Raw genomic sequence first — 26,688 nt, forward strand, 5'->3', positions numbered from 1 at the left:
AAATGACTAGGATACTATTCTGTGTACTCACAGTGGGACTGGAGTGGGCTACCTGCTGTCTCATTAACATGCTAAAGTTTAACCTAGGAAAAATAGATTATCCTGAACATTCTACAAACAAGAAATGCAAAGAGAGCCAGTGCAGCAGAGAACAGTGAGCTAATGGAAAAACATCTGCTCCCCCGAGTTATGTACAGCAGGAACTTTTTTTTTCCCCTTTGCAAAACACTTGTGATTTATTTATTTTATTCCATATGGGCCAGTTCCTGGGAAAAAGCTGTGTTAGAGGGGATGGGCTTTGTTCCACAAGAAAGTGTCCTCAGGGCCAGTGGGCTGAGGACTCCAACGCGCTGCTCCGCGGCCACGGAGCCGGATCCTGGCAGCAGCCAAGGGTGCAGCCAGGCCTCCCTGCTGCCCCTCTGCTCACCCAGCACAGCTTGTGTTTGCACAGCCTGCGCATGGGCACTTCAGTGTTCTTCCTTCTCCAAGCTTTTAGCAGTGCTAAGCCCCTGCACTGATACTAAAAGTGTTTATCCGGTGTGGGAGACATCTTTATTGATATTGCCAGAATAGCTGGATCAGATACTGTCCTGTAATGCAGCACTGGTTGTTGAACCAATTCTGATATTTTTCTTTTTTAAAGTGCTTTCAAGTCTTAGAATTTCAAGTTTAGAACTGCCCCATTCGCTGCTTGAGTTCTTGAGCTCCATAAACGCTGTTGATTTTTGTGTCTCTTTACAGTGACACAAAGCACTGTGAAATGCTGGAGCCTGGTGACAGGGAGCAGGAGAGAGTCCTTTATTACACTTCCATTTCTGAGGAGAATAAAGGTGTATTGCAAAGATGGCTCCCCTGCAGTATTTACTTTCTAGGGGGGAATTAGGAAAACTTCAGCTGGAGATAGAAAGGATAACATGAGCTGGTTTTGTCCCCTTTGAAATATTATTAATGAAGTTAAGAAGCCAGCAGTGGTTCTGCTGAGCTTCCTGACTTACCAAGCTCTGTTCTAGACTTGTGGTAGAGATTAAAGATCACGAAATTCCCTATTTCTCTTCATCTGATCATCCTCAAGAGGGATTAATAAGTTTTGTTCTACACTCTCCAGTTTGGTTTGTTTTATTTTCAACAGTGAATTTAAAAAGTCAAAAGGGTTCTTACAGCCTTATGTCAGTACCGGGCATTTGGGATTGCCTCCTCCATTCCTGAGGTTTCTGGATGTTTCTTGTTGCTGGAGGTGGATGTGAAACTTTGTGGACTGGTAATCCTTCGGCCTGGAGAGTTTTCAAAGAGCACATACCATTTCTCAAAATCTGGGACATGCAAACATTCACACATGTCTTGAACATTCGCTTGAGAAGGAAACAGGCAGCAGCTACCAATGGTTTTTGTTAAGCATTCTGTAGAAAATTTGCCAAGAGATGGAGAGAAATCTGTTGCACTGCCAGAGAATGACTGAGGGTACCAAAACCTACCATTTCCTCAGCTGCTCAGTAAGTATGGATAAGTGATAAAGTGTACACAGTAGTGAAGAAGGAGGCACGACATTTATTCATACCAGAGACGGAAAGTAGGAATTTATGCTTGACTGGGCTGTGTGGTCATGTTTTGACTGCACCATTTAGTATAGAAGGTAGCTTGTGGCACTTCTGTGCTGCTTCCAGAAGGTTTCACTCTAATGCTGCATTTGTAAATAAAGAAGCTTGGTGGTCATTTCAGGCCCTGTGAGACCCGAAGCTTGGGAATTTAAAGCCAGTCCCTGGACTTCAGTTTGCGTGCAAAGAGAGGATGTAAATCTGTTGCCTCGTTCAGCAGAGCAGGTGGCTGAGCTCAGGTGTATGGGAACAAACAGCAGTTTCTGTACTTCATTTCTGTATCAAATGTTTGCATCAAATGCAATTACTGTAGTCAGGATATGCCTTGAGGAATCTTCTGTCTAATCTGCCATGAATTGTCAAGCTGCTGCATGCAGGGTGGTGTCATAGCATGGAACAATGACTAAACCTCACCTGCCAGAAAGGAAAGGCAGTGGGGGAACCCTTTGTCATAGTAATAGCTTAGTAGTCACTGCTGGTGGCAGAGCTGTCTCAGAGTGGGTCTTTCCAGCTGGCTAAGGGCTCCTGCAGTAACAAGCATTAATAGCTCCTAAAGGCAGATGATGTGGAACAGAAATCACCTTCCAACACACCCTCACAGATAGTCTCACCTTCTTAAGTGTGAAGAGCTGCTCTGCGCTGTACCATCCTGCTGGGCATTTGGCTGCTACCCTGGCCTTGTCACTGTGCAGTAACGTTTTCAGGGTGGACAAGAGTGGAGTGCTTCAAATGCATCAGGCACACACAACCAAGTGATGGAGAGCAGTCTACTTTGTGGGAGTTAAGTGCTGCCTCTTGGATAACACCAAATGTGATTCACAAGGAACAAAATTTTAACTCTTGGGTTGTTCACGTTGCAGAAAAACATTTCAAATCTGTTTGGTTTCTTTAGGCTAGAATTACAGTTGTTTCTGCAGTGACAAGCACTATCACTCTTGACACTGGTTTGAACTGGGGAATAGGGTCAGTGTTCAAGGTGATGTTGAACAGTTGTGTTTCTCAGACAGCAGTGTGATACAGACATGACTGGAACTGGATTAAACTGTTGTTACACCCCGATGGACTCCCTAACAGGACTCTGCAGTAATTTTATCTTGGACAAAATAAAGGGGCTGACTGTAGGACACCCAGCTTTGTCAGTGTTCTGGCAATTGCTCTTGGTCTGTGCATTTGTTAGTGGTCTTTGGAGAGCAAGTAGATGATATGCTTCTGCCAGTTTTCACTTGATTAAGGATCTTCACTGTAGATGAGTTTAAATGCTAGCAGAAACAGCTGAAAGAACTAGGAGCTTATATTAGAAGTTAGTGAAAATCTCAGTGCAGATGCATTAAAATGGGTGTATCAGTCTAGTTGCAAGTCCAGGCAGAAGGGGCCATAGCCACAAGAGAAGACAACAGGTGTCTGGAAGAACAGCAGAATAGGTTGGATAGTAGTGCAAGAGGACACAAACAGGAGACATGAAGTGGATCTGCGAAAGGAATGAATCGTGCTAGGCTGAACCTTGAAGTCAGCTGGATAGCTGCTCGTGGTCTCAGTGCTGGCACTGAAGTGCAGGCTTCAATAACTGAATGAAAGGAGAGAGTGAAGGACTGAACCTGTCTTTGCCCATCCATGCAGTGGATGGTCTCTTACCTGTAGGTTAGAGTGCTGAAACGTTGTCATTCACACACACGGTTTCTTGGATTTTGAGAGAGAGACAAATAGAAGAGTGGTACACCCAGGATCGTCCTCTCTCTGCTCAGTAGCATTCAGAGACCTTTTAGTTCAAAACAGACTGTAAGTCTGTAAATTTATTTAAATTTTTATGGAGATGGCGTTAAGCAAGAGAGAGCAAGGAAGCTTGGTTTTAGATTCAAAGCTCCGAAGAACGTCAGTACCAAGAACAATCTAGTCCATTAGAGGTTCATAAATGGTTTCCCTGAAGCATTGACCCTTTCACAGATAAGAATTACAGATATTAGATGCCTGTGTCAGCATGAGAAGGTATGCTCTGCTTTGGAGTGGAACTGGATGCCAAGTCTCTGTAATAGAACTTCCTCGCAAAGGCTGCTAATTTGGTTAGATGTTGTTTACAGCATAATTAGGTTATATAAGGAGATAGGCTGATTAATCCAATGGTCAGGAAGCTGCTAACCCAGGTAACATGAAAGCAGGTGTTTCAATACTTTCAGTACTGCTGAGGGTTTTACCATGGTAAATTTAATAGGTCCGTGTTTTTTGCATTTGATTTCTGCCTCTAGTTATGTTTTTATTCCCTGTTACATAAGCATATCTTGTTAATCTGTAAATCAAATGAGTGTGTAATAGAAGTGAAAAATGAATTTACAGAAAACACATTTTAATGCAGGCCTAAACGATGTCCTTTAATGTCTATTTTTAGCTGGGTAGCTAAAAATTTTAACACTCATTTCCTTTTGTAACCAAAAGGCACCCCTCTCATTCTTTTCTATGCAAATTAGGCCTCCCACACCATTAAATCATTTTTATTGACTATTGAGCCTGCAAAGAAATGGACTGAACTTTAATATGCTACATTACGATACCATAAAATACAATTTGTAGATCTTATTTAGATTCTGTGTTGCTGCACTTCCTCTAAATAATTGTTATTACTGAAGAAGATTTACAGGCACCCTTGGAAGAATAAGGACTCTCTATTTTGCATGCATTGAAACACCGGCTGTGCGTGATTTCATATCTAAACCCACTTGTTCCCAGTTCTGTTCTGAAATGAAACGAGTCACATGATGCTCTTAGTTGCTAATAGAGCTTTTAGTATGGCAGTATCCAGAACTTCTGCTGACTTCAAGCAGTGCCAGGATTTCACCCCTTCTTTTGTGCTGCTGAGTTTGTGCAAACTTTGGGAATGGAGTGTTCATCTTGAGGCTGTGAATTGTCGCTTTGCACATCCCCAGGCTCATTAATGCCACATGCGTGGCGTCAGCTGCTATGCAGCACTTGGCAGGAAAATGCTCTGTTCCTTGGAAGTGCAAGGAAAATACTGTCCTCCCACAAATTTCTGCATAAGGCTGTGCACATATTCAGCTTGACAAGGTACATGGCCTTGCTTTCTGTTTTTATAGATAGCTGCAGCCTCTTGGAGCCAAGGGAAGGGGATGCATGCAGAGATTTTATGATTAACCAGAAAGAAATGTATGTGAGTCATTCTGAAAGAGTATAACTCTTCTGAAGGAACTAATATTTTGCTCATGTTGACAGCCTTGGAGAATGACATTTATCTTGTACCACAACCTAGGGATGGCTGAGAAATACTAGAGCATTTTCTGACAGTGTCTCACCCTTCTTCTAGGAGGGTCACCTCAGAAGTGGAAGGGTGTTCAGCCATGCTGTCACTTCACTATAGAATCATTTTTAGTGTACCAGTAGGAATGCCATTTGTGATCCCAGTCTCATGTCAGGCCAAGGTGGAGCCTTCCCATGGTCAGGCAGGGGACTGCCTTTGAGATGCTTCCCTGCTCACCTCTAGCAAGCTCCACGTCACCGTGCCAAGTCCCCGCAGTCATCTGGGTCTCCCAGTGTTTTGAAATTGCAGTTTCAAAGCTGTTCAAGAGGAATTTTCACTCTTATTTCCTCCTTCCCAGAGAGAGACTTCCCGAGACTATTCACTGCCTTTAAAAGTCAGGACATTTAAGGCTGTGTCTAATTTCAGAATAGTTTTCCTAAATCTGGAGTCTGAATTAGTAGTTTTGAATTGGACTCTTGAACTGTCAATACTTACTGCATGACATCAGTTTAAAAAAAAAAGACACTAAACAAGTTTTTGCAGTGAGAACATGTAGAACACAGATTATGGATCAAAGAGCAATGCCTGCTGTATGAAGTAAGAGAATTATTTTATCTACATACATGCTTACATGTGTGTGTGTATATATATATATATATATATATATGTAAAAAACCAGTTTCCCTTTTCAATTACATGTGGCAGTGAAAACTGAGTATCACTTTTGACCTTTTGAATGAATTTAATCTAGAATTAGAATAGACTATTTCTTTTGGAAGGGGCCTACAACAGTCATCCAGTCCAACACCCCAATCATCTAGTCCAAATCCTGAGAAATGTTAAAGTTCAACCGTAAGATACGTTATGAAATTTATAATGAGAAATTATTTTATTAACAAGTTGACATTCAAACACATAAGTATGCCTCTTACATATTTTTTCCTAAGAAAACCACTAACGTAGTGGCTGATAGCTCAAGCAAGTAAATGAGCAGTCTCTTCCAAGAGGTGTATTTTGTTTTTCTGTAATGTATGAGGATGTAAATGGGTGAATACACAATATAAATAAATCTATATTATAAAGGTATTTTGATTTTAACAGTCTTCTGAAAAATGAAGACAGTTGTCTCACAAACTTGCCAAATAAGCGGAGAAAAACACTCAATCATCTTTTTAAATGGGAAAATACTCTTTTAAGTAAGTTATCTAGTGTCCAGCTCAAATGTATCCTATTACTCTGACATTTTTGAGGTTCTTAGTAGACAACGATGACTTCTTCTGTTCTTTTTCCCCCACAGAATTTTTGGAAATGAATGTGATGACTCCAAGTAGCTACCAGCCCTGCTTCCTTAGGGCTCATTTCAGCAGTGGAGGAATCCTTAAGGCCTCTGTCAGAACACCACCCAAAAGTGTCCATGAACATCCGTACAGATGCCTTAGCATTAGGCAAAGATACATTCAGTGAATCCAGTCATGATAGGAAGCACTAACCATAGTACTAAGCATTGTGCAGGATCATGGCCTCATGTTTTAATATGCTTAAGGCTGATGATGTATAATTAATATGAGGAAAGGTCTCTGCTTCATTTCATCTAATGGTAGGGTGTTTTTTGCTTTATTTTTATGGCTTGGTGTTTTGTTTTTCCTTCAGCTGAACTCTTCCTGGAACAGCAGCACCTCAAAGAAGCAGGCTTTTGTACCCAGGAGGCAGCTAGTCTTTTCCCCACATCTCATGCTGTACTGTACATGCGTGGGAGGCTTGCAGAGATGAAAGGCAATTTGGAGGAGGCTAAGCAATTGTATGATGAAGCGCTCACAGTGAATCCAGCTGGAGTGGAAATTATGCACAGCCTGGTGAGTTTGCAGGGGCTCAGCTCCATTATAGTATTTATGTTCCTGATTAACTGTAATAAGAGGGGAGAGGGCTCATGCTTGCTCTGGATGCCATTGTCTTCCTAATCCTGAGAGCAAGTGACTGTTCCAAGAATAAATTGGGTCGTTTGAACCTCTGTTTCAAGACTGGATTGAATGTTTTTGACTAATTAGGACTTGTGTCAAAAGTAAATATTTTAGTTGACAAAGGCTGATAGTTTTGGAAGTCAGTTCACTGCTTTGTCTTTGCTGCTTTTTCTACTAACTGTTATGCATTTTAAATAAGCAGTACACTGATGTTTGAAAGATCTGAACTAAATAACTATAGATAGATAGATAGATATGGGGTTTGTAAACCTTGGGCTGATTTCTTTTGTCTACTCAAATCAAGATAAACTGAGAGTTTACAATAAAATGCATCTGTTACTGTCGTAAGCTGCAGCTTAGTTCCAGCCTTGTGTAGGGTTCCAGTGACTCCACATTTGTGGGGTTTTTTTTGGTAACACTCCTACCCAGCAAGTATTCTTTTTCTGTGGCACCAAGCCCAAAACAAACTGTTTTCCAGACACAGGGCCTAGAGCTTAATAACAGTAATAATTATACAGAGAGCTTTGTGGAAGACCAAAACCCACTTCTCTTGTGGAATCACAACAGCTAATCATATTTCATCAATGGTGTGTCTTGTTAACTGTAGCCCTTACCAGGTCTCTCTGGGATTTTAGAAGTTTGTCTTGACTAATTTAATTTGTACAGGAGTTCTATGTCCATGTGACTGCTTAGTGTCTTTGCTAGCACATTTGTATCTCCTGGCATAAATTTGGTCCTGATGAGATTTGCTGGCAACTCCAGAACTGAAGGGGTATCAGTGTACTAGAGATCAAATGTTAAGTGAAGTTATAATTGAGAGAAAATAGTAGAACCTACAGGCAAAGAGCAAGATATTTGGTAATAATAAATGTTCAGTACAGAAATAGCAATGAATAGCTGGTGCATGTCAGGAGAACGTTATGAGACTGCTGTACACGTGTCAGGCTTCCATGGGGCAATAATATTACTTTGTTGTTGTAATACAGCCTTTACAAATTCACTCAGTAAAAACCAAGCTAGATGGAACGATGTTCTTTGCTCTGTGTCATGATTTCAGAGAAGTTGCTGATACTAGAAAAGCCATCGAATTAGATGCCAACATGATACTAATAGCTCTCATTTTTGTCTTATTTTATGGACATAACCACATCCTGTGTCTTCACATTTCAGTTGCTTGCAATTTTCTGAAACTTTAGTAACTTGGAATAAAAATTTCCAGGGTGCACATCGCAGATGTTCTGACCCTGTTTACTTCAGAAAATGTCGTCCCAACATGGCTTAGCTGTTTCTGAAAAGGAGGCTGAAGAAGAAACCTTAAAAGCTTCTGCGATACCTTCTTTACTGTGCCTTAGTGTCTCCAGGCTTTGTTAGGAATGGGTAACATATAAATGTACTTTTTACCATCCCTGAGAAAATCTTTCCTAGGTTATCCAAGTTGTAACCTTTAAAAAACACATACATGCTTAGTAGGTAAGTATTTCTGAAAGCTTTAAGGAGTCTGTGAATGCTTATTCCCCTCACACTAGGAATTTTCAAGAAGGGCAAGAGGAATGACCCTTGTAACTGAAGGCCTGTCTGTCTCACTTCAGTGACTGGTAAAATTATAGAGATTATTCTGGCAGGTATTGAAAAACACCTGAAAGACAGTGCAGTCGTTGGTCACAGCCAGCATGGGTTCATGAGGGCACCTGCCCCGGGACAGCCCTGGGTGTACCTAACAGCATGGGGCACAAGAGGCTGGAAAGCTGCTCCACAGAAAGGGACCTGGGGGTCCTGGTCAGTGGCAAGTTCAATGTGAGCCAGCAGTGCCCTGGCAGCCAGGAGGGCCAAGCATGTCCTGGAGGACATCAGGCACAGCATCGCCAGCTGGGCAAGGGAGGGATTGTCCCGCTCTGCTCTGGGGCAGCCTCACCTCCAGTGCTGGGGGCAGTTCTGGGATCCACAATATAAGAAGGATATTAAACCATTAGAGAGCATCCAAAGGAGGGCAACCAAGACAGTGAAGGGTCTCCAAGGGGAGCCATATGAGGAGCAACTGAGGTCACTTGGTCTGTTCAGCCTGGAGGAGACCGAGGGAAGACCTCATTGCAGTCTGCAACTTCCTTGTGAAGGGAAGAGGGGCAGACACTGCTCTGTCTCTGTGGTGACAGTGACGGGACCCAAGGGAATGGCCTGACACGTCAGTGAAGGTTAGGTTGGGTATTAGGAAAAGATTCTTCACCCAGAGGATGGTCAGGCACTGGAATGGGCATCCTAGAGAAGTGGTCACAGCAGCAAGCCTGCCAGAGTTCAGGAGGTGTTTGGACAATGCTGTCAGGCACATGGTGTGACTCTTGGGGCTGTCTTGTGTGAGACCCAGAGATGATCTCGATGGTCCTTGTGGGCCCCTCCCAATTCAGAGTATTCTGTGATGATGTTTTGGTCAAGGGTGGATGTAAAATTTACAAGAGTTGAAAAAGACAGTGAGATGAGAAATTTGGGGGCAGAGACTCAGTCTGTAAGCAAGTAAGAAAGAGGAAAGAAACTGAATAACAAAGTGAGAGAAATAAGGATAGATAGAAAATAGGGTAAGATAGATAACACCAGATAAGGCTGGAAGATAAGATGAGAAGACACATAGATGGAGGAGTGGACATGCTGGAAAGGATGAAATAAAGGGGTCAGTCTTAGGAGAATGACAAAGGAGCAGGAACCTGTAAGAGCACTTCCTTTCCTTGTGCTCCGGTCTGCTTAAGATTGTGGCTCTTCCCACCCTGCTGCCAGCAAATACCAGTGAAAATCACTTACTTAAGCATGTACCTCACCTCCTTTAACTTGGCCCTGCTGGCAGCCTGTGGTTCACACCTGTTAGCTAAGATAGCAAAGGTCTGGTCTATCCCTGCTGATACCATGAATCATGGCAGTAGTTACATGATGGCACATAATGGTATTCCTTTGTGTGCTTTTCCAAAAGCTAGGAAATTGCACATAACAAGTTAGAAGCGTCTGATGAGCACTATAGAAAAGTCTGTAAAGAAATTAATCATTCTGCCTTCAGAATAGAGCTGGAATAATGTGCAGTAAACAAGGCTTTTAGGGCTATGCATCAAATAAAAAGGGCGAAAATAAAATACTGAATGGCTGCTAGCTAAGTGATTTTGTCCTGTGTTCTGAATGAGACACTGTCCCCACGGAGAACTTAAGACTGGGTTTATGCAATTGAGGATGTAATGTAACAAGTGGTAAATTCTGAATCTCCTTGAGGCCATCAGAAGAAAACTGAATGTCTTTCTGAAATGTATGTATTAGCCAAGTACTAGCTGTACTTTTATTAAAAATACAAGTTCTTGAGCACAGTATGTTCAGTCCCCTACTGGAGGGAAATATATGTCTGGGATTATGCAAGAGGGCAAACTAGATTTAATCAACTAGTTCCGAGGGGTTTGAAATTATGCGAGACGCATACACAAGCAGCTGGAATTAAATTCACACAGGTTTCGGTGTTGGTCCCCCCAGTTTGGATACATTGTTTTCCCACTCTAGTGGTAGTGTTGTGGATATGTAATAATTTAGAGAAAGAGGATCTGGTTGTGAGAATTAGTTTGAGTTGGTACAATTGTCATCCAACTGACCTAATCCACTTAAAGGGAAAACTCTGCTGTAGACAGTGCCTAGCCTCCCTGGTGTATCAGCATCAATTAGCAAAGTAGTCCTGTCTCTTCCCCTGGGCTCTCAGAACTGGGTTGTCAAAGCTATATTTGGAAAAACCCAGCCTGAAGAGTGTTGCTGGCTTTAAATGAAGGGCACAGATCTAGCAATGAATGAGTCCATTGGGTGTCAGTAACTTCACCCTTACACGAGGTACACTCACCACCATAATACACACAGTCTGTTTCTCTGCACAGCTGAAAATGGCTGTGTTTTGCTGTGACTGTAGGGTGTTTACAATAGCTGTCAAATCAGCATGCTTTCCATATAAAGCACGCTGCTGCATGGCAGAGGGGCACCGTGCAGCAGCACTGCAGTGCCAAGCACATCCCAGGGGGTGGGTGCCTTTGGCACTTGGTGTCCAATGCTGTGGTTAGGAGACCACGGGCACTTGGAAAATACCACACAGTTGTGCTGCTTCCTGTAACACTTGCAGTTTCTGAGTGGTGTCACTGGATCCTTAAACCTGTATCGGGAATCCACCACTGGCCTTTACAAAGTAAGTAATACTGGCTAATACCTAATCTAAGGAAGTATATTTGTTGGGGAATTTTGTTTTCATTGTCAAAGACATACAGAATCAGTTTTCGGGGCTCTTTGAAGCATACTCCTGGTGAGGTGAGCAACTACTCCTTTGGTTAGATAGTTGTTTGCTGCCAGGAACAATTAGCTTGGGTTGACTCCTAAAAATTGTACATCCTGTGAGACCATGGTTTCTTTAATAAATACAACTTGCTAGGGTTCTTTTTCCACATTGCTCCTGATTCTGTCTCACATATTTCTGTCATCCTTTCCTTTACTAGAACAGCCCTGTTTCTTTCTTCCTCCCTTTCACAGGCTCCTTCTGGGCCCTGCTTGCAGGGGTCATAGAGCACTTCTCCCTCCCAGGGGCTGATGGAGTTTCTACTGAGCAGGTATATTTGCTGGTCTAGAAACAAGAGCTTAGTCCATATCTCCTTGTCTTACACTGTGGCCTCTGACAGCACATTTCTACAACCAAATAACTATGGCTTACTTTTTTCAGTATGTACCAAATTTGGTTGTATAACATCATGCAATACACAGCTTTGGGATGGTGATAACAGAATTGACATGTGCCCAACCAAGTCAGAAAATACAACATAAGCTGGAGCAGATGATACCTCCTTGTAAAGCGATACACAAATCCACCTACCTGTATGTAACTAGAGAAAGACACTGAAATTTGTTAGTTCTCAGCCACAGTGCATTCAGTACCATTCTCACTTTTGATTCAGAGGAGGAGAAAATCAATGCCAGCACATTGGACTTGAGTCCTAAAGCTCTATATGTAATATTGCAAGTCAGACTGAAAACTGAGATATTCAGAAGACTCCTGCCCAGGACGCATCTCACATAGCACCTTGTCAAGTCACAGCAATTCTCAACACGTTTTAGTTCAGGGAAGAGGAGACAGAATCGTCTGTTTCAAAGGGAAGGAAATGGGTACCCTCATCTCCATCACTCTGCCAGATTTAATGAAAACAGTAAGAAATACCATCAAAACAAAGCAAAAAAATTTCTTGACTTATACTTGGATATTACTGAATGCAGTGGAAAATTGATGATTCTTTACTTCTCTTGAAGGTTGGGGCAAGGGCAATAAGGTTGGTATCAGAATGCCATGTAGCTGTCTGCCCTACCTCATCCCTATCCTTGATAGCAAAACAAAGTGAACAGTGTATTGGGTTTTGTTTGTAACATGTCCCTATTCATAAAGTTTTCTTGTGACCACATGAACAGGTGGAAAACATGATCTTGTGAGCACATACTTGATTTGTTCCATAACGAAATCAAAGAGAGTTTACAGCTAACAGAGGTGGTGCTAATCAAGAGTGTTGTTCTTTGGCTGTCATCTGCACCACGAAACATAAGGTTGGCGGCCATACAGGAAGGGTTCACAGCCACAGAATACTCTCCAACTGAAGTTAGAAAAACAAGCTTCCCAATCCCCTGGGTTTATGTCTCCTAAGCCAGGCCAACAAATTTTGACTGTAGGCTGTTTGGTGACCATCGTTTTCCAAGATGAGTGTAGATTGTGGCCTTTCCACAGGAAGTCCTGGTTATTTTTATGGGAGAAGATCTTTGTGGTAAATGCAGTTGGGAAGGTATCACCCACGTACCAGGATCATGGAATGGTTGACATTGGAAGGGATCTTGGGGGATCTTATAGTCCAACTCCCTGCTTAACAGGTTCAGCTAGAGCAGAGTACCAGGACTGTGTCCAGCTGGGGTTTGACTATCTCCAAGGATGGAGCAACCACTGTGTGATCTCTTCCAGTGTTTGATCCCCCCTTACAATAAACAAAGCTTTTACTAATGTTTAAATAGAATTTCTTGCATTTCAGTTTGTGCCCATCCAGTCGCTGGATACCCCTGAGAAGTTCTGAGATTCCACTTCTTTACACCTTACCATCAGATATTTACCTGTGCTGATAAGGTGTCCCCTCTCTTCTGCAAGGCTGAACAGTCCCAGCTCTCAGCTTTTCCTTGTATGACAGGTGCTCCAGTCCCTTAATGATCTCAGTGCCCCTTTGCCTGGACTCTCCTTCAGTATGTCCACGTCTTCCTTGTACTGGAGAGCCCAGAACTGGACAGAGTACTCCAGGTGTGGCCTCACCAGTGCTGAGTAGAGGGACAGGATGAACTCCCTCGACCTTTTGGCAGCACTCTGCCTAATGCAGCCCAGGATACTGTTAGCTGCCTTTGCTGCAAGGGCACATTGCTGGCCCATGGCCAGCTGCTTGTTCACCAAGTCCTTTTCTGCAAACCTGCATTTCATCCGGTCATTTCCCCTGCCAAAGTGAATCTGAAGCTATTACCAGGAATTTTTTCTGCAAGTAGATACTAAACATAACATTGGCATGACTGTATCAGGTCAGGCCAGAGGTTCAACTACTCCTCCTCACCAGCAGTGGCAAAGAAGTGCCTAGGAAAGAATGAGGCCAGGGCAGGCGTGTGTCCGTACTTCTAAGGTTAGGACTTAGCTTGGGGACATCCCAAAGTAGAGGTAGATTCTACTTGCATAGTAATTCCCAGTGGATTTCTCCTTCATGAGCTTGTCCTGACCTGTGTTAGAGCTTTCATCATCCACAATATCCTTTGGCAAGGAGACCCACAGGTCTTCTTTCTGCTGTACAAAGAACTGCCAAATTCTCTATGTTCTTGATGCAGCTCTTCTTAGCCACACTGATGCACCTTATTCTCACTTTGGAAGATGTAACTTACTGCTGATTCTTACTCATTCCCCTCCCATTACTGATTTTGCAGGTATCTGTCACTGAACCAGTTCCGTTCCTTTCATCATTGCTCTTGCCTCTCTCTGAACTTCTTACAGTTCTTTTTAAGATGAGCAGGCTAGAACAAATAATGTGCTTTGAGAAAAATAGCTTAGCTTTAAAGGCAATGTTGTAGATGCAGTGTTTAAAAAAACCCTCTCCACCCCTTGGTCTTTTACTCATGTAATTATATACATTTTCATAGAAATACAATGTTCTATTTCAGGTGTTTTGTATTAACCTGATTTTGTTATCAAAGCTCGGTTTCCATCTCATGCCTGTAGGGGCTGGATTTTATTTTCTGAATGGTCAGCATCTCTGATAAATGCATGGTTATATATAATAGCAGTAGGAAGTGTAACACTTGTCTCAGGTCCTTGCAGAGATGTCGGTGTCCCAGTCTGAATACAGCACAGCCAGCAAGTGTGCCGTTCTAGTCCAGTATAGATATATAGATATATATATCTATATATACATTTCATTTTGCTTGCCAGAGACATCCTTTTGGCTGGCAGAACACAAATCTTGCTCTGCTGGTAATGCTAGAAACTGAAGAGCTTGATTGAGAACAGATTTTTTTTTAGATTATGTTCCTTTTGCCTAAGATAAGTGCATTGCTCTTGATTAGATTTGAGCGTTTAAAAACTATATGATGCCTTATTTAAATCTTCTGCTCTTAATTGTTCAGTGGAGTGCAAGGGCTGAATAAAAAGAAAAAGACTTTGCAAAGTCTTGGACGGTTTAATTTGGCCTTCATTGTGCACTTAAGATGCAATTTCATGTTCATTTTAGTAGAAGAGTCAACCTATTGTCTCCAGACTCGCATTTGGTAGCATCAGGGTAATTTGAAGACTACAGTTTCTACTGATTAGAACATGGAAATGAATTATTTCTGTTCATTTATTTCATTTTACCTCACAGTATGGTGCATGCATCCTTGTTTTCAAAGGCATCCATTCACATAATAAAACATAGCTTGATTGCTTAATATTTTCAAGGATGACATGCATTACTTCCCTGGGGATTTGTTTCATGCTGCTATGCAGTAATGATATAAATCACAGGGCAGATTCTCTGCATGGGTAAATTATCATGGCTCCATCATACCAAGGTCTGTATGTCTTATAAGGTAGCTAGGATGCTAATTAAAACCATTTTTACCTTGACAACTGAAATTAGAATGCTTTCTGTGCTTAAATGTGAGAACGAAAGAGCATAGTTTTCACATTAATAGAGTTATTTATCTTCTAAGGAGCTGCTTCATGTCTGTAGTTTACCCAATTTGTTGGCTATTTTGTAGATAGGTATGCCATGGTCTGTTTCCATTTTCTAGTGACATTTCTTGCTCATTTTTTTATATTTGTGTACAGAGAATTGAACATCACAATTAAAATGCATCTGCCGGTTGTTAGGACAACTGTGCATTTGTCCTAAGTGTAATTAGGTGGATAATTGTATCTAGAGAGATACAGTGAGCGACCTGTTTTTGTCCGTTCTGGAGAGACTTCTTCCTGGCTGCATGAGATGCTGCTCCCCTTGCTCCTGTTTAGGCAAAGGTAATAAGCAGAGTTAAGGACTAGGCAATTTCGAGGAACTGGACAGTTGTACTATTTTATGATACTGAGAAATAGTTTTCATTATCACACCTACTACTTAAGGGGAATCTTTGAGAAACTGCTGTCATAAGAACTTGAATTTTAGTAGGTAATGCCTGCAAAATAAATATTCTTTAACATACAAAACCACTAAAGATTTACTAGTAATACTTTCTAAAGGTCTGGGGTTTTTTCCTTAATAGACATATACTTCATGTTCGTTACGTTAAATATTTTGGATGGTATCAGATGTAAAATGTAAAACAGAATGTAAAACCTGCTTCAAGAGAGGGCTATTTTAAGGTTTGAATGTATGTATTGACTACAGTTTTTAATTACATTCTGTCTGTTTGATCCTGGGTTGGTGTGGCTTATGAGTTATAGTAAAACGGCATAGAAATAGAAATATACAAACCAATACTGCATGTTAAAGTGCTTCAGATACTCCTTATAGCATATCCTCCAAGCCTGAGGAGCCACAAGCCATGCTGCTGGGGCTGTTTGGGAGGTGCTGCTGCAGAGGGGATCTCTTGGTGTCTCAGAAAGAGAGACACAGAGCACCCAAAGCAAATGTATGAGAACAAGAGAGCTCCAGGTTTCTCTTCCCAAACTAAGCACCATTTCCCGGTATTTATCAAAGCACTTCAGGCTGGGGCTTTGCTACTGTTGAGCAACAGGGGTGTGCCTTTCTCTTCCAGAGAGCAAAGAACTGCAACTCAGTCATTTTCCATTGAAGGCAATTCAGTGGAGAGGCTGGAGAGGAGGTGGAGCCCTGGCTCTCACCACTGCTGGCACAGCCAGCTCTGCTGCACTTTCAGCTCTGATTATGTGTCACACTTTACTCTAAACCTCTGTAAAACAGGGATGAAGCTACTAATCTACTTCATCTGGGGTTTGTGGAGCTTAATTAATATCTGCACACACTTTCAGATGATAGACACACTGTAAGCACAAAATCTTACTTATTCTAGTTATATGTCTAGATTCCTTTATTCATGTGGGATTTGGGACCACAAATTATTTTGGACAAAGTACTGCAACTGTTCAGCACAAATGATGTGCTTTACAGCTTTGAGTACCCTTATGTCCCTAAATATAAGTAGTGCTGCAAACATTATTGCGATGGGAGTGGGATTTAGGAGGCCGATCTGCAAACTGTTTCTTCTTCTAGCAAGTATTTTTTTTCATTAGAGGAATATGCTGTGCCTGTGTGGTGTGCCTTGCCCTCAACTGTATTGATAAATTCTTATAGTGGTGCTGTGAAGGACAGAGTAAAACAGAAGCAAATGTGACTCTGACAACCTTCTAGCACAGCCCTCTCCTCTTCCTGGGGATAAGATATGACAACGCCTGCAAAAAATAGCTTTTTGCAGGGAGGTGGGAGGGTGCTTCCTTTCTCTGGCAGTGAATGTATCCTCCTGCTCTGCAAATTCAGTGCAAGCAGAACACCCTTGTACCAGTACAGTTCTGCAGTTTTTCCCTGGTGAGAGGGGGTTTGGATTTTAAGGGAGAGATGACAGCCCTAAAGGTAGAAGGTGCAGTAAAGCAACAGTCATTACAAGCAATTCCAAAAATAGAGCAACCTTGAACAAAAGTGCACATTTTTTTTCTTTTCCTTCCTTAAGCAAGTAAGTGACAGTCAACAGGAGATTTAAGCCACCCAGAGGAAGACCAGTGACGTCTTGTGCACTGCAGCTTTGAGAGCTACAGACACTGGGACTCTCTTAGGTCTGCCTAATATGGAGTGCACAGGAAAACACTGCAAGGGTGAATTTGCTAAGTCCTAATATCCAGCAGGATATTTTTGGACTGCTCTGATAGTACAAAACATTTAAGCATTTCAGCCCACCTCACAAGTTTCCCCTTGATGTCCCTGTATGCTGTGAGCATTTTTTCTCACTACTTTTTTTTTTCTGTTCAATGCACTGCATTTCTCCAGTACATTTGGAGAACAGGCAGATGGTGATATATAGGTGCATAAGAAGGGAAGGGGAAAGAATTGGAAGGAACATAGAAGAGACAGAAAAAAGCATAGACTGCTGCTTATTTTAAAAATACCAAGATAAAGCATTGACCATTCAGACACAGTTAAAATCGCTTTTTTCTTCTTCCGTTAGCTGCTCAATAGCATGTTTCTTCCTTTTTCATCTCTCTCCACCTTGTAGATTTCTGCAGGACATGAACCCAACTTTGATGGCTTTTTTAATACTATTTATTTGCTATTTTATCCAAGAAAGGTAAAATTCACTAAGAATCTTAAGTGCACTTAGGTCAGAAGCTTGTTCCGGTGGTGTTGAGGGAGTATCTGAAAACAACAGAACAAACAATCCAGGACCAAGAAACTGGGAGGAAGTCCTCAGCCCTTTGGAAAACTCAAGTCCTGAGGCAGGAACTTACTATACGTTTCCTGTTTGCTCTTTGTGACATCTAAACTTGTGCATTTTTTACGTGCTGAAAACATTCCTCTTGCTCCTTTCCTCTTGTCCTTCCTCATGCTTGTATAAAGCTCTAGTCTATCAATGAGCTGCTGTTCAATATTCCTAATGTGACTTTTGCCTGTTTTTGCCAAAGTAGTTGAGAGAATGCCTGGCTGGAAAAAGATGGAGTGCAGGAGGGAAGCCACAGGGAGATGAACAACCTGTGATCCTCAGGGATGGGCAAAAGAGAGCTTGACTTGTCAAGGTAATAAAACACAGACTGGGAAGGGGTACATCTGCTCTCTGCAGGTACATGTGGAAGCAAAGAGGGAATGCTGTGGGGAGAGGAAAGCTGCATTGGCTAGAGGAGGCAGCTTTGCTCTAAGTTGCTGCTGCAGATGGAAGAGGGTTCCCAGCCACTGGTGCAGAGAGATTCTGAAGCAGCCTTCTGGGTTATGATGTGGAAAGAACAGTCTCATCCCTCTGATACTTCAGCTTGATCAGTTTATGGGGGAGAGACTGGATCACCCCAAAAGCAGGACTTTACCAAACCCAAATTAGTGGTTGCCCAGACTACCAGTGACTGAATTAATAATGTACTTACCTGTGACCTGAAATGCAGAATATGCAGCTAAAAATATTTTGCAGGTCTGCCTTCTGTCCTGCCTTCCTATTTTCATTTCCTGCTGAAGAACTTCTATTCTCAGAAGCATTTTGTAATTATTTTGCTGTTTATTGTTTTTTAAATTAGAGGTGGAATTTGAATGTTAGTAGGGCTTCCCTGGGATGCAGCCCTGACTTCCATTTTTTACATATATTTTTAATGAGTTGTCGAGTGTCTAGTGTGTCGTGAAGTGGAATGATGGATGTAGCTGGACTCAGGAGAGTTGCATGGAAATTCTCTTAAACAGCATTGTGGCAGCTCAGCTCTATTGACAATAACATCAAGTCGGGTTTAATAGTGTAGTTCTTGATTGAATGAATCCGCCCTGTAGGAAACAGTATGACCTTCCTGTGTGTGCTCAAGACAAAAAAAATCAATGTTAATCCCTTGGGAGGAAAAATACAAGATTAATGGAACAGTTGAGTGAGTCTAATGAGAATCAGATGGCAAGAATGTTAATTTGGAAAGAGATACTCATATAAGCTGTCTGAAGGTATAGCATGGTAGTTTCCCTGTATCACCAAATGCCATGTATTCTTAGATGTATATCTGCCAGATGTAATTTAATGGATTTGCACCTCTTCTCTATGGCTTCCTGACAGAACAACAGGGGATTTTCAAGCTAATCATCTTTCAGTGGGGAGATTTATGACCAGTTAGCCGATCCTTTCTTCTGTCTGGAAGGGCATGGACTGGAGGCAGTCATTGGGCACCAACTGGGAGCTTCTGAATCAGAAACAGGCTGGAGCATCTCTGTCTTGTGGTTGCTCTCTGGAGTCTTGCAGTTCACTGGCATTGTCAAATACGACGTTTGCCTAAGTCAGTCCTCATTACTAGTGTTTTTGGAAGTCAGATAGGTAATGCTTCCCTTCATAGCCATTGGCTGTGTAAGGAATAAACAAATCAATGGACTTTTATACTTCCTCTTTGCTTCTGAGAGTCTGAAGCGATAATTTTGATTGATGTGGCAAAAATTCACTTTGCCTAGTTCTCAGCCTTTGGAGAGTTGGTCACTCTTTCTACCTGTTGCCCAGAGAGAGGGATTCTCCAGCATTGGTGCAGAGCCCCTTTTGTTAGGCTGCTGCTTTGCATTGCCTTGTGGAAATCTCACTCTGTTCTTCCCCTGAAGATACAGAAAGACTGTGGAATTAAAGTGGGTGCCTATGTTTGTGTAGATCACATACCTCTTTAAATTATATCACATGAGGCAGCTGAGTATCTCCTAGTGCATGGCCTAAGGCAGGAAATGAGGTAAAACACATTGACTTGTTTCAGAGAAATTGCTGCTTTGATGTTTTCTTAATTAGCCCAGTTCTCCCTTTGCTTGTGTTCACCTGTTCAGCATTCATTGGAGTAGAAAGGGCATGAAAAGGTCCATTTTCAGCTGAATCACTTTTCAGGCTGTACCTGCTTTCCAAGGTTGTCACCAGCATAAGAGACTGCAAATAAAAAGCAACTGAAACACGAATGGCAACATCTCCGTACTACCAAGCTGTACAGTGGAGATTATTTGTTTATGCTTTTATTTGCCAGCACTGACTAAACAAAGATAAGAATGTAAATGCTGTAGCAGAGCTTCCCAAATGGGATTACAGGGGTGATAGGAGCTAGCACTTAGCATTACAATAATAGGTGCCAGTGTGGAGAGATGTCACTGCCCTGTTGCTCCTCTTTTCATCCTAAGAGCAGAACAATAAAAGAAGAGGCAGGTCTGTGGAGCTCTATGTGAGATTTGCTTCTTTATGCAGGAACATTAGTCTTTTAGGGTTTTAGGGTTTGATTTGTTAGGTTTGCACTGTGTCAGCTTTGCTCTGATCTCTCAAAATCTAAGCTGTGGTTAATGTGACTCTGAAGGAGGGCCTTGTTTTGTGAGCCTTAGTAAGATCTACAGTAAACCAGGCAAGCTCCATATAAACTCTGAACTAAATGGGGAACAGACCCCCAACTCAGCTAGTTTTGAATGTCAGTGTGCATGGTACAAGGCTAATTGAAATACACACGAAACTGCCACGTGCCTTATTAAATTGCATTTAGACAAGATGTACAATATTTTGAGTCAGCTCGGCAGTTTTCCAGCTGATGAAAGTGTTGCTGATACCTGACACCAGTGATGATATATTAAGTGCTCTTAGTATCTTAGCACACATGTCATGAGGTACATTAGAATCATAGAAGAATTCAGGTGAGAAAGGACCTTTCCTCTGGAGGTCATCTAGTCCCACCTCCTGCTCACAGTGGGGTCAGCTTCAGATACCTGTATTTGATATAGGTAGCTCAGGGCTGTGTCCAGCTGAGCTCTGAGTATTTCCAAGGATGGCTGTTCCACCACCTGTCTGGGCACATGTTCTGATGTTGCACACTCCATGTGAAGAATTTTTTCTTTCTGGCTGCTCAACCAGAATTTTTCTTGCCGTACCTTAATCTGTTGCAACTGAGCACCTCTCAGAAAAGTTTGGTCCTGTCTTTCTTTCAGTCACCCATTAGATAGTTGAAGATGGCATTTGAATCTCTCCTTAGCCTGGAGAGGGAAAGGCTGAATAGATGTTCTTCTCTCAAACTCTTCATAATATCATGGCTCCCCAGCCATCTCAGTGGCCATTCACCCATCCTTCTCCAGTTTGTCATCATCTTTTTGTAAATGAGGAATGCAAAACTGGTGAGAGTGCTCCAGATATGAATCAAATAGAAACAAATACTTAATTTCAGTCTGCTGTGATGCATTACCTGATGCAGCACAGTAAGCCATTAGCCTTGGGCACTGCTTGGGTGCCCTGCTGGCTCGTTCTCACTCCTTGTCTGCCAGCATCCCCAAGTCCTTTTCTGCAGAGCTACTTCTCCCCAGCTGGTGTCCAGCCTGTACAATTGCATGAGGTTATTACATGCCATGTGCAAAATGTCACTATTCAGCAAATGCAGTTCCCCCTAAAGCTGCAGGGAGACTGGGGCGCAGAAATCACAAGCAAGACCTATGTTGTTAAGGGCCAGAGGTGAATCACACATAATGACCACTTACAGCAAGTAAAGCCTTTACACTCAGAATAAGTAGAAAATTAAGTTTATTCAATGCTTAAATAAGATACAGAGCTGCCATCTCTGAGTTGTGCTGAGATTTTGTATCAAGACTGAATTTTTCAGTAACTCACAGTGCCCATCCTACCAGAAACCACACTGTGCTTAGGTTTGGGGTTTTTTCACAAGTTAGGCCTTTTGGGAATTCATTAGTCATTGGAAAGCTGTTGGAGGAAGACACCTTTGGTAGGAGGCTCCGTGATGTGATTTTATGCTTTTGTTGTTTGTTCTTAAACAGGTGAGCTGTTAGAATGGGTCTGGCATCCTCTGTGGCCAACAGCAGGGCTACAGCTTCCATTCTGTCGTCGTGTGTGTGCCTCTGTGTACACACACGTACTTGTGGACATCAGAGCTACATGAAGCATAGTGCCAGCTGGTTTTAGCAGACTCAGATTTGGTTATGAAACCCTAGATGGAAGGAGCATCTCCTGCATCACCTGAAAATCTTGACTGGCTGGGGTCTGGTGCTTTGGAAAGGGAGCAGGTCCCCTAAGGCTGTTTGGGAAGTGGGCTGTGCCCCAAGATAGAGCAAAGTAGGAAGGTATGAGCCAGATTCCAAAGAAGACTTTCCTTGCAGAACTAGCCAGGTGAGGGCAGGAGGGAGGAGTCTAATTTGTTGAAAGAGTGAAGCACTGTTTGTAAGCAGTTAGTGATCCTGAAGTGAGTGGAGTGGGAGGCTGAGCGAGGACAGTGCTGGGTACCTGAAATGGAGAGAGAGAGGAGTTGACTTAGCCACCCCTTTGGCCCCCACACTACCAAAACCTCACTGTGCAGCCCAAATACCAAGAGATGCTGGGACACTGCCATCCTTGCTTTGGCTCTCGTGTGCCTGGGCCCGTTAACCCTGAGGGTCAGGAGAAGCTGCTGTTCCATATATTAGCACAGCACATGCTGTTGCTGTTCAGTGGTGAACTTACTCTTGTGGTCTGTCTCTCCTTGTGTTACAAGCAACAGGAGCCCTTCTTCTCCACAACCTGTCAAGCCAGTCTGTGTCTTGCAGACTTTAACACCTGCAATGAATATGACATGAACCAGCACTAGAGACAGAATACAGCTGAACCATGGAATTGTTTAGGTTGGAAAAGACCTCTGATACCACTGTGTCCAGCCGTTACCCCGGCACTGCCAAGTCCACCACTAAACCCTGTCCCTGAGTGCTACATTCACACATCTTTTAAATATATCCAGGGATGGTGATACTTCTCTTGGAAGCCTCTTCCAATGCTTGGCAATTCTTTCATTGGAGAATTTCTTCCTAATACCTGACCTAAATCTGCCCTGGCACAACTTGATGCCACTTCCTCCTGTCCTATCACTTGTTACTCAGGAGAAGAGACACCTGGCTACATCCTTCTTTCAGGTAGTTGTAGAGAGTGATAAGATCCTGTCTGAGCCTCTATTTCTCCAGCTCAAACCCCAGAAACCTTACTCCAGGAACTCCTAGACTGCTTCTTGTCTGCTGTGTTGTATTTCCAGTGGACATCTGGTAAGCTGAAGTCCCGCACAAGAATGAGGGATTGTAGGACTTAATCTTCCAGCTGCTTATAGAATATTCTGTCTGCCTCTTCAGCCTGGTTGGGTGGTCCATAACAGACTCCCACCAGGATATCTGCCATACTGGCCTTCCCCCTGACTCTCGCCCATAAACACTCAACCCTATCATCACCATCATTCAATTCTAGACAGTCAAGCCTCTCCCTGCTGTACAGGTCTCCCCCACTGCCTCTCTTGCCTTGCAAAGTGAAATACAGCATTTTTTCAGCACGTTTAGCACAACATACCAACCTGGCTAAACCAAACTGGTAGTGAAGGACGATCGAGGAATTGCATCTAAAATAAATTCTCAAGGTGCTCTGAGATTGCGGCAGTTTTTTTAAACTTGGAGAAAAGTTAGCTTCATCCTTATGTAAATACCCCTCTGGCCATTGTTTCCCAAAGCAGCTAATGGTGAGCAGGTTTGGCACTTCTAATGGGATTGAGAGTAGTATTATTCCCTTGTATCTAGCAAAATATACAGAGTTTCTGAAGATGTCACTGTACTTCATATAATTATTTTTTGTAGTAATGTTTGTGGCAGATTGGCCAGCAGAGGTATTTTCTCTTTGAGGCTGTCACTTGCAGCTCAGCAGAGCACAGGAGTGACTAATACAGACAAAAGAAGCTAGGTCACATTAAACAAATGCCACAGTGAAGCATTTCTGAAGTCCTGTATAATCCCTTACTGCATTGTGAGGCTCAAAGCTTGATGTTGTGGGAGAGCTTATAGATCTGCTAACATGCAGCCAGACCCCGCAGCATTTAAATCTTTTCTGAACTGAGATAATTTACGCAAGGATAGTTCAGAACAGGCTTCTGCAGTACAAGCAGATACCAGTTCTCCTTGTGACTTCAGTGAGAGTAAGAGATTCTGCACATATTTCATGCACATTAAGAGCAAAATTGCCTGCAGTATCATCAGCACTGGGTTCATGGACCATTTGGTATCCTGTTTGCCTGAAAACAGTCTTGCCTTGAGAGCAAGAAAAGTAAATAAATCTAGAGAGAGACCAGTAAAACCCACAAGCCCTGGAGAATTCCAGGCTTCAGGAGCAGAAACCCTCACCTTAGCATTCCTTGCTCTTCCTGGAATACCACAAATATGTTGACCAAGCAACCTTGAAAACTCAGGACTGCTTTCCACTAATGATAAAGGATTGTAAAGTATTTGAGATAGGTGTTAATTTCACATTTCTGCAACTTGAAATTTTTTTTTTAACCTCACCATAGTCACCAGTGATTAGAAGACTTTCTTAGCTCACAGGTTTTGTGTTCTCTGAGAAATTCTATATTATATATTGTTTGCTGGCTGACACAGCAGATCAGACTAACTTGAAGCATATATAATTTTAACTTATCTCATACTTTGAGTAGTGAAGGAAGAACAATCAAAGGAAGTAGTTTGCAACTAACCCATTGTTTGAAATTAGCTTTCCCAAGCCAGAAAATATAAAATAGCAACGTCAAAAATAGCAGCATCACAAAGTAAAAATGGTGTATATGTGAGATCCTTGAGCCAAAAACCAGCCTATTTTTTATATATTTATTTTTAGCTTGGTCAGCTGTACCAAGTGATTTTATCAATGCAGCTAGTCTCTGGAATAAGAATGCTCACATAATGTAGTGTCAGTGCAGGCAGCAATGACAAGTCATGATACATACATGTAGCATAAATCCTTTCAAATCAAATTCATACAACTGAAATTCTACAATGGATTAAGTCTTGATAGTCTTGCACTAGTCATTTTCACTCTCACAAGCTGGCATCAAGCAGGGACAGAAGAGCAGCCTTGTTGGAATTGTAGCCCTGCTATTTTTGCATACTTTGAACTAGACGATTGGCAAACTTTTTCCATCTCAGTGGTCATAGAGCCTGCCACAGTTTGAGAAGAACCAGGACTGCCTCTCCCTATCTCCTATTAGAAGAGAGCTCCCTTCAGGAGAGACTTCCTTTGCTCAGATACCATAGATGGTGAAAGGTGAAGCCTTTCAAATTAAAAGGAATTATGGTGGCTTTTAGGTAACTATGGCAGAATATCCCAGTGCTTGCGGCAAAGAAGAAATGTCTGTGGCATGCCTTTAACACTTCCTAGGCTTGAGCTGTTTTTCTCAAGGGAAGGGGGTTAGAGGAACAGCTGTGTGGGTGTGGCTGCCCCCACATGCTCCCCTTCCGCCGGTGACTAGGACTGCTGCGTAGAGCTTTGACAAGCCTAACTGACCTAACTAGCTTGAACATTGCTGTCCCTCACTTCATGCAACACAGGTATCTCATGCCTCCACAGCTCCCCCAGTATGCTGGGAAAACAGCACTTCAAGAGGTAAACCAGGGACAGGATAAAACGAGTTCTCCCAAAGCAAGTCACTGTGCTTCCAGTAATCCCCATCCAAAGCAGAAGAGGCAAAGAAAGCCTTGAAAGTAACTGCCTTTCTGCAGTGCTGTACATCTTAAGTGCTGCTGTAGTGCTTCTACGCCACAAGCAGCCAACTAACAGCAGTGTGGTCAGCAGCACTGGCTTCACAGCAGAGCACAGGGGATGGCCAAGGTTAACAAACACAGATAAGCAACCAGTCTAATGCCTTAAAGAGGCTGAGGGAGGGCCACAGAGGGATTTTTTTGTATTACTGTCCAAGAACGTGAGAGGGGTTTCAACACCCCAGACAGCATACAGACTTAAAAGCAAAGAAATTTCAACTGCAGTAAAGTAGGTGGGCAGTGCACAGCAGATGTAAGGTTAATTTAGAAATAAATGAGAGATTTTCTAAAAATGCAATGAAAGTCTGCAGCAGGAATAATCTGAAGATGACCTGCTGTCTCCTCCTTTCTGTGCACTGTGATACACTGCATTGTGGGGCTGTTTATCATCAAGAGAGCGTGGTTTTTTATTCAGTATTATCTCTGTTATCCTCCATACCACAAACACCCCTAAATCAATACTCACGTACTCAACTTCGTGTGCTTGGCCCAAGCATCTTATGCTTAGTTCCATCTGGAATTATTTTGCTTCACAGGTGATGTTGTGAATGATTTTGCCCAGCCATTAAAAACCAAACCCTCAAGTATGCCTTGGCAGAGTGCTTTCCAGTCTGAGCAAAGCCAGTGCAGAAGCAGGAGTGAAGAAAAAGAAAAAAGCCTGTTTTCAGACTTCCCTAAGTGCAGCAGTGTCACATAGATTTCTCCTTAAGAGAAATCCTGCAACTGTCCATCAGAGCTAGCCAGCAGCAAACACTGGAAGCAGAACAGGGGCTGGGGGAGGGATTTCGTTCTTGTACTGGGCCATATCCTCGGAACAAGGAAGCCAAGTGGGTAAAAGACATGTTAACTGAAGTGAGCTGAACTGTTCCTTCATCAGTGCCTGAGGCCCTCTCAGTTTACACTGTGTTTAATTCAGTCGTTTTGGGCCCCAGTCCTGCACTGATGTTAAGGGGGTGACTTTCTCCATCCTTGCCATAGTCCATTAAAAACCCCAGACTTGAACATCATGAAAACCAATCTGGTTACTCTGAATTTTTGTTTAAACCAAGCCTGAACAAAGGTGTTGTTATTTAACTTGAAGCTACAGTTCAAGAAATAATGAAAATGCAGTGTTGCATGTGATAAACTCTAGATCTTAGTTAAGCTGTACCCTAAAA

General features: G+C 42.5%; 1 protein-coding gene across 6 annotated transcripts in view; it reads left to right on the forward strand.

Annotated features, from left to right (window-relative positions):
• Nucleotides 1-26,688, forward strand: part of TTC7A (tetratricopeptide repeat domain 7A) — a 172,137-nt gene that overhangs the window by 124,344 nt on the left and 21,105 nt on the right. For all 6 annotated transcript variants that reach the window (XM_042051890.1, XM_042051891.1, XM_042051892.1 and 3 more), the window contains one exon: nt 6,487-6,689. In XM_042051890.1, the coding sequence (XP_041907824.1) occupies nt 6,487-6,689 (203 nt within the window). The remainder of the gene's footprint in view (nt 1-6,486; nt 6,690-26,688) is intronic.

The sequence above is a fragment of the Corvus kubaryi genome, unplaced genomic scaffold (genome assembly GCF_017639235.1).
Source record: "Corvus kubaryi isolate FWS band 111438036 unplaced genomic scaffold, C.kubaryi_AGA036_p1.0 76, whole genome shotgun sequence".
Classification (NCBI taxonomy): Eukaryota; Metazoa; Chordata; class Aves; order Passeriformes; family Corvidae; genus Corvus; species Corvus kubaryi.